General features: G+C 36.8%; 1 protein-coding gene and 1 long non-coding RNA gene across 2 annotated transcripts; both read left to right on the forward strand.

Moving 5' to 3' along the window:
- Positions 1–318: 318 nt before the first annotated feature.
- Positions 319–1,889, forward strand: LOC145779148 (uncharacterized). The gene is made up of 2 exons (XR_014290512.1): positions 319–483; positions 1,043–1,889. It is a non-coding gene; the product is annotated as an uncharacterized LOC145779148 (long non-coding RNA).
- Positions 1,890–4,210: 2,321 nt separating this feature from the next.
- On the forward strand, positions 4,211–6,206 carry LOC145778639 (uncharacterized). Its single transcript, XM_082590172.1, has 2 exons — positions 4,211–4,366; positions 4,554–6,206. The coding sequence occupies exons 1-2, from the start codon at positions 4,321–4,323 to the stop codon at positions 5,408–5,410; spliced, it is 903 nt and encodes a 300-aa protein (XP_082446298.1). The 5' UTR covers positions 4,211–4,320; the 3' UTR covers positions 5,411–6,206.
- Positions 6,207–8,014: the final 1,808 nt, after the last annotated feature.

The raw sequence follows: 8,014 nt of genomic DNA on the forward strand, positions 1-8,014 counted from the left end.
CAAAAGCTCTCCAAAAAATTAAATTTTAGTTACTTACCAAACTTGACTGTTTTTATTTACTAGTTTCATTCGTTTGGTTGCATCCTGCAATACATGGATCCAAGTAAAATGTATCATCTGCATTTCTCCTAACATTGAGTAACCACAGTTACTTTAGTTAAGAGACGTAAGATTCACCTTATTACTCAATGTTTTGCTTGATAGGATACTTGTTTTTTAGCCATGTAACTGTTCATGGTAGCCTATTACAGGACCGAACATGCAGGACAAGTCAGTGTATGGATGAGTCATTAATATGTATCATGTTAGATGAAAATATGCTTGTTTAGTTTCAGACTGTTCTAAAGTGTGGAAATCACTTCGGGATAAATATAGAAGAATAAGGAAAAAAATCCCTCGATCTGGCGATGCAGCTGCCACTGGTAAGCCGTGGAGTTTGCTCAATATTATGCGTTTTCTTGACCCAGTCATGGCATATAGAAAGTAAGTATTTTCAGGCATTACTTAGCCTATGTGGTGCAAAATAAATCAATCTGTACCTGTATGTAGCCTACATTTATCTCAATCAATTGTATTTCATATAAACATATGTTGCCATAACTGAAAATTAATTCAAGCAAATCAAGGATAAGCCTGCTATGTCACTGAAATGTCTTGTTGCGTACCCAATACTAGGGCTGTTCGAAACGAACTTTTTCAAGTCGAAACAAAATTATTTTTAAAGATTTTTGCTCCCAAACGAAACCAAGAAAAGGAATTTTGCTTCGAAACGAAATACTTTTGTTTTGAACAGCCTTAATGCGAATTCACTTTGATGTATGAGTTTTTGGCACTTTTTATATTCCCAAATTCTTGTATATTTCGTTTCGAACACAGAACGAAACGAAATGGCTTGGACTTCGAAATTAAACAAATTTTTTTACTCAGAAATTATTTCGAAACGAAATCAAGAAAAGGAATTTCGCTTCGAAACGAAATATTTTTGTTTCGAATAGCCTTACCCAATACCCATGGCACTGAAAGTGTACAAATGTTTTCACAGAACTACTTCAAATCTGACATTTGGAATCTCAGAGAAGCTTCAAGAAAAATCACCTTTTACAGAAAATGAAGCTGACTACCACATTGCTGGAGACATACAAGCTGACGCTCAGTCAGTTTTTAATTCATTTCTAGACAATAGCCAATCATCGGAGGCTCCAAATGATAATGTCACTCTTTCTCTTGAGGACAGCGAGCTTGCTTCAGTAGAATCATCGCCAATTTCATTGAACCAGCGTATGAGTTCAGATAAATAAGCTGAAGTAGGCTATGCCTTGCGGCCTGTAAATGCTGAATTCATCGCAAATCGTTTGTGGGTTATGTTGTGTGTGTTTATGGACCTCTTAACAGATGTCAGTGGCTTAGCACCCGACTCAAGATCAAGCGGCCCCGGTTTGGTTTTTGGGGTGTGCGTTTGAGCAACGCATTTCAGGACTGCTTACCATTCATCGGCATCTAGTGGATGGAACATTTCTCCGCCAACAACTATCGGAAACATCACTCTGTCAATCTCGGTAACCAGTCCTGTTTCAAAAGCCTCTACAAGTATGCGAAACGGACATATTGAGGCTTTGTCAGTCTGAGGATAACCACACCACACCCTCGACATGAGGATTAATGCATGGCCTGTATAATCAAAATTAGTTGATGATGATGTTATAATGTATCTGTTTTCATTTTTACAGAACAAGAACATGATTCCATCGGCTCTTTCTTTGACTTTGTAGCAAAAGAGACAAATGCCAAAACTAATCAGGATGAATTTCCAAAACGAAGTGATGGAGCTGGTTAAAACGTACACACAACAAGTGGAATCCTTACATTGTAACTAGTAGCCTATTATATTAGTGTGCCATTTCTGATGTTTCTACATTTTTCATTGAAATACATTGTGATGAAACAAACTTGAAAATGGTTATTTCATGCTACAATTCATCTTAAGCTACGCGGTGCTCAGAGCTTTTTCATTTTGCCATGAAACTGCTCCAACGTCACTGAAATAATCTTTGAAAGATTCGCGTACATTCATGGCTTCAGATGAGCTTCGTCTTCCGATGCGACGCATTTGAGAAATGCCCTCCATTCACCTAGGTGCACGGTCCCATTGCTATCTTTATGGTCAGTAGAATTCGGACTTTGATATTGTGTACCACACTCACGTCGGAGAAAATTGTGAAGAACAACGGCCGCCTTAACAATTGGAGAAGTAGGAGCAACTAGAAGAGGACGACGAAAACATCTAAACTTTGAAGCTAATATGCCAAAAGCATTTTCTACAATTCGTCGCGCACGCGACAGCCTGTAGTTGAATATTTTTTTTATCATGAGATAGGCCTGAACCAGGGTAGGGTCGCATCAAGTTTTGACTGAGGGGAAAAGCTTCATCTCCTACAAATACACGGCATTGATGGTTGGTTTGTACCGTGTAGCGGTTTATCTGCTGGAAGTCCAAGCTGCCCACTGATTAATAGTTTTCCAAATTCAGACTGAGCGAATATAGTAGAATCGCTATGTCGCTATAATTTAATCTGCACAAATTAACCTGTTTGGATAAGGCCCTTGTGTTTTACTTTCAAAGCCCGAGTGGAAAGGTTGCAGGAGCAAAATAAAATGGTCCCTCGTCTTTTACCATTATAATCCACACCCGAAATGTAAGCGACTAAGCGTACCATAAGGTGAGGCTACTTTGAACACTTTTCACAGTTATTTGCGTGTATTTTTTTAAAGTATTTATGCTAAATATCTCAAATTTGGTCAACAAAAAGTGGTGATGTACTTTAGAGTTCAATAAATTAGCCTACTTGTTTTGTCAGCTACATGGCGTGTGGTTTCACTGTGGTTAGCCTAGGCTACTTGTCAGCGCTTACAATTATTATTGTTGTAAACTTGTAGTGGTTCACTTCTGTGGAAGATGGCATGAAGTCTATGCAGAGAAAACAGCAACAAAACTTCTTGGTGCACAGAAACGAGCGTATGGTCGTATATGCCTTTCCGTTCACTTAATCTAAATCTTCAACCACCGGGCGTAAGCCTGGATACGACAAAAACTGCTCTTCATCTTCGGTACTATAAATCCCAATAACTTTGTGAAATTACTTTAACTCAATTAGCTCCAACTGCCGTTAAAAATAGATCTGACTCAACTGAAACAATCCTTACCTGAATTTTACGTTCTTACGTCACAGACAACGTAGCTTCTGATTGGCTCGAGGTTTTCTTGACAGTTACTGAAACTTTGCTGTTAAAGTGCTTACCGACTCGATGAGGGATCAAGTAGAAGCTGCCACAGAGATCAAATCAAAATAAATGGCAAACTAAATATTGAGAGATTCTTCTCTTTCAAGACTTAAGCTTACTTAGATTCTATCAAGTCCAGAGCTTAGTAGATTCATCAGTCTTAAATAAAAATTCAAATTATGTCTTTTTGAAATTAATTTTTTTTACAGTGAAAAACTTAAGAAATCAAAGTTTGATATTGAATGGACTAATGATATTAAAGACTGGTCAGGACTTGATTACAAAACTGCAGTAAAAAAGTCTCACAACAGAGAAACTTGGCGCTTCATTGCCTCCAACCCTCAACGAGAGGAAAGAACATAAGAATAATGATGATGATTTTAACTAATTTTAAAAGGTCTATCACTCAACACAAACTCATGGAACATTAGAACATTCCAACCTTGTGAAAAATACTCCTTTGCGGCAAACATTGTGATCGCAATTACAAATCATTTCATTACCAAATCAACCCAATCACCAAAACAAAACTTAATTGGGAAAATTAAAGTTTTGCATTGAATTAAAGTTTTAAGCTTAAGCTTATATGATAAATTAAAATTAAAGTTACAGGCATAAACAGTTTCAAGTCTGGACTTGAGTTTCAGCTGATTCTTCATTGAAACAAACGCGCGATCGCGATCTCATTGTTTGTGGTTTGTTTCTCTTGTTGCCACGAGCGCGACCAACAAATACCTGACTCGATGAAGAATCAAGCAAAAGCTGCCACAAAGATCAGATCAAAATAAATGGCAAGCTAAATAATGAGAGATTCTTCTCTTTCAAGACTTAGCCTTACTTAGATTCTTTCAAGTGGAGAGTTTGGTAGATTCATCAGACTTAAATAAAAATTAAATTATGTCTTTTTGAAATTTTTTTTACAGTGAAAAACTTAAAAAAATCAAAGTTTCTAGGTTGGTTGCTTTGTTTGGATGACAAACAATCAAACAAGAAACTGATTTGAAACTCTGCAATCGATTTACGTTCAGGTCGATTGCAATAATGTCATCCAACGATGAAGAGAACCCTTTTGAAGAGACGCCACAAGGTGAGTGGTGCTCAAGTTGGGGTTAGGGTGAGTCCTGGTGGTTGATTCTTGTAATTTTTTTGAAATTACCAAAATAGCAAAAGAACGAAAAAAGTTGTTTGCAGTTTCTGGAAGACAAACGAAATTCACTTTGTTTTCAGCTCTCAAATCTATTTTATTTTATTAATAAAATTTAATTGGTTTTCAGGAGATGGCAACCCTTCGAGTGTTCCAAATGAAGTGGATGATGTTTCAAATAATTTCAAAAAGCTAACAATGTCATTGAATGAGAAACTGGACCAGTTTCAAGTGTTGCTTTCGGATATACCTAAAGAAAGCAGAGAATTATGTGAAAAGCTTCGAAATAGTGAGCACACAACACAAGAAGTTGATCTTGCGAACAAAGTCCGAGCGCGGTCTCGGCTTCTAACAAATCACTCGCCCCCTTGCCAATTCTCCCCTTGTGGTGGAAAGAATTGCAAACTCTGTGCTGAATGTGTGAAACCAACTCATTTCGTGAGAAGTAAAGCAGGAAAAGTGTTCACAATCCAAGCCAACATGGATTGTAATACCGAAAACCTCATCTATTTGATGACTTGTTTGAACCCGGATTGCAGGATGCAGTATGTGGGGCAGACTGGAGACCCGCTCAAGACTCGGATGAATAAACATCGCTCCGACAGCAAAACAAAGGCCGAAAGTAAAAATAACGCAAAAGAAGAAAGTAGAAAAGAAAAAGTAAAAAATAAAAAAACAAAAAATGAAAATTGGGAAGTGGATGAACATTTTGCCTTAGATGACCACGAGCCACAAGTCTACGGAATCGTGAAGATGGATGATGATGCTAGTGAGTACTTTCGAAAGGCAGTTGAATCTTATCTGATGCAGCCAGAATACTTTGATACTCTTGGAGAAAATGGCTTAAACAAAAACGTCAGTAACAAAGCAATCTTAAAAAAGCAAAAGGAAACAGAAGCAGAAAGAAAAGAAAGAACTGAGTTGATTGAATCTATACTATCAATTCTGGACGGATTTATTGAAACAGTTGAAGAAGCCACCGCTTAGTCGAGTAGATTTGCCTTCCACCTTTATTTAACTCAACTGATGCGTTGTGACGTCATACAACTTCTGTGACGAATGTAGCTGTAGTCAACTCTGTAGGTGTATACTTTGTAGTTGGAAGTTGCTGGTGTCAGCAAATGTTTTAATCAAACAAAATATTACACTACGTAACACAAATTTTGTTCCTGGCCTCTAAGCGTCACTTTCTGATTGTTTACTTCAGTGGTTCCCAACCATTTTGTCTTGGTGACCCCCTTTAAAATAATTCGTAGATACCGCGACCCCCACTTATATTCTTTCCTAAATGCAAGTATAACTTTCTATTTTCTATATTTTCTATTAACTTTCTATTAATGCAAGTATAACTTTCTATTAACAAATAATACAACAAAAGGTAGCACTAAAAATGTTTTTCTTGCATTTATTGACAAATCAATGCGATGGTTGTTGACCTTGTAGGTCTGCAGCTAACAGTGAAATTCGAGGTTGCGTGCTAGACAGAGCCAGTCTCATGTCGTCTTCCACATCCATTCTATTTCTTTCCTTCGTTTTCATATGCAGAAGAGCTGAAAAACCACTCTCACTTAGATACTTCGTAGCGAAGGGCAGTCATACTTGAAAAGCCAGCTTAGAAATCTGTGGATATGAATCATACATTTCACACCAAAATTGAGAGAGTGACTTTGTATTGCTGGTTTGCAATTGCTAGTTGCTCACTTAAATTAAACAACCAGCATACCAGTCCCAGATGAAAATATCTATCAATATGATTTCAAAAACACAAAGCTATAGACCTTTCCCGCAGCTCTGTGCAATGAAGCGTGACGTTGAAAACAATCACGCTGGCTGCTTCACTGGCAAGCACCAAATTGCTTGTGAATACTTGATAACATGTTGATTAGTTAGTAAAATCTTTGTAAAAACAAGGAATCAACATTATAAAACAAGGATCTGACTGTTAAATTTTATTCAAGTTACTTTTATATGAAAAACAAGCCAAGTGATACAATGATAAGCCAATTATTTAATGGGCTCTACTAACTGCGCATAAGCTATGGCGCTTCAAAGAACTGCTGGTAGTGTGTTAATGTCTAAGCAAAACGTTGTTGGTCTGCAATTCTGACAAACTTGAAATTTCTTTCTGCTTTAGCTACTATGTCTTTATAATAACAAGTAAGAATTACTGTCTTATTTGTTACAATAAGTAGGCTAAGTGGGTTTCAGTTTGTAGCCTTTTTTTGCTTTTTTACTCGTGAAAGCAATACAGCCTATCACTTATGGTCTACTTGCACTGAATATGAATCAACTGAAGTAGGCTAATAAGCTAGACTGCCATTCAACCAGGGCCGTAGCCTAACTTCTTCAGTTGGGGCTCCGATGCAATTATGAGACCTCCATTTGTTTCTGTGCATATTATAGAATAGGGTGGCTCGTTTTTGAACTTTTTTTTTTTAATATTTTCGGGGTAGTGGGGAAATGGTGCCAATGAGTGAGAAAACGCTTATGACAAAATTTGAGATTCGTAAAAAATTGTCTTCAGCCTCCTCATGGGGCCCAAAAATCGAAAAATGGGGTCAAAAACGCATTTTTTTTCAAAAATATTTTTAGTTTGGGTAGATACAATATTGTTTAGAAATATCTAATTAGCCTAAGAAAAAAAATTGGAGTCATTTGAACTATTCCTTCAGCTTCCTCACAGCTTCTGAAAATTTCCATTTTGCTGAAAATTTCGCATTTTTGTGGGTGGTTACATGATACATAATTGCGTTAGACATTTTGCCAGCTATAAAACGTCATTGTATTTCTCTTTATAGACCTGCCCTGAGCTGTTGCGTAATTTTTAATGAAATTAGGTTAATTTAGTAGGAAAAAGTGACGTCTTTTATTTGAATTTACGTCACTGACGAAGTTTGTAGTTATGTAACCACAAGCAAAAATGCAAAATTGTCAGCAAAATAAAAATTTTCAGAAGCTCTGAGGAAGCTGAAGGAATAGTTCAAATGACTCCAATTTTTTTTCTTAGGCTAATTAGATATATCTAAACAATATTGTATTTACCCAAACTAAAAATATTTTTGAATAAAAATGCGTTTTTGACCCCATTTTTCGATGTTTGGGCCCCATGAGGAGGCTGAAGACAATTTTTTACGAATCTCAAATTTTATCATGAGCGTTTTCTCACTCATTGGCACCATTTCCCCACTACCCCGAGAGAATTAAAAAAAAAAGTTCAAAAACGAGCCACCCTATTATAGAACGTAGAAATGACGCATGTAAAGCTCACAGGAGCTACAGGCCACGAAGCACAGGTCACTTGTTTACCACCAACAAAAATATCAATAAAAATAGACTCAAATACTTGTTCTTTCATAATGGTTAGGTCATCACGCTTGGTATACATAATATCACTTTTTAAGTATATTCCTACTCCTCCACCGCGACTGTTTATTCGAGCATTTGATATGAATGTATAGCCTGGTAGGTTTAAGTAAGGACCTTTTGAATTAGGCTGAATCCATGTTTCGACTACAGAAATTAAATCAGGACTGATATTTATAGACATCAACAGGGCCTCAAGTTTGGTGAAATTTTTTACATTAACAGTAG

Source organism: Aplidium turbinatum, chromosome 10, assembly GCF_918807975.1.
Source record: "Aplidium turbinatum chromosome 10, kaAplTurb1.1, whole genome shotgun sequence".
NCBI lineage: Eukaryota > Metazoa > Chordata > Ascidiacea > Aplousobranchia > Polyclinidae > Aplidium > Aplidium turbinatum.

Coding starts and splice junctions, on each gene's coding strand:
- LOC145778639 (XM_082590172.1), top strand. CDS start 4,321: ATGTCATCCAACGATGAAGAGAACCCTTTTGAAGAGACGCCACAAG. Junction 4,367..4,553: donor TTTTGAAGAGACGCCACAAG/GTGAGTGGTGCT, acceptor ATTGGTTTTCAG/GAGATGGCAACCCTTCGAGT.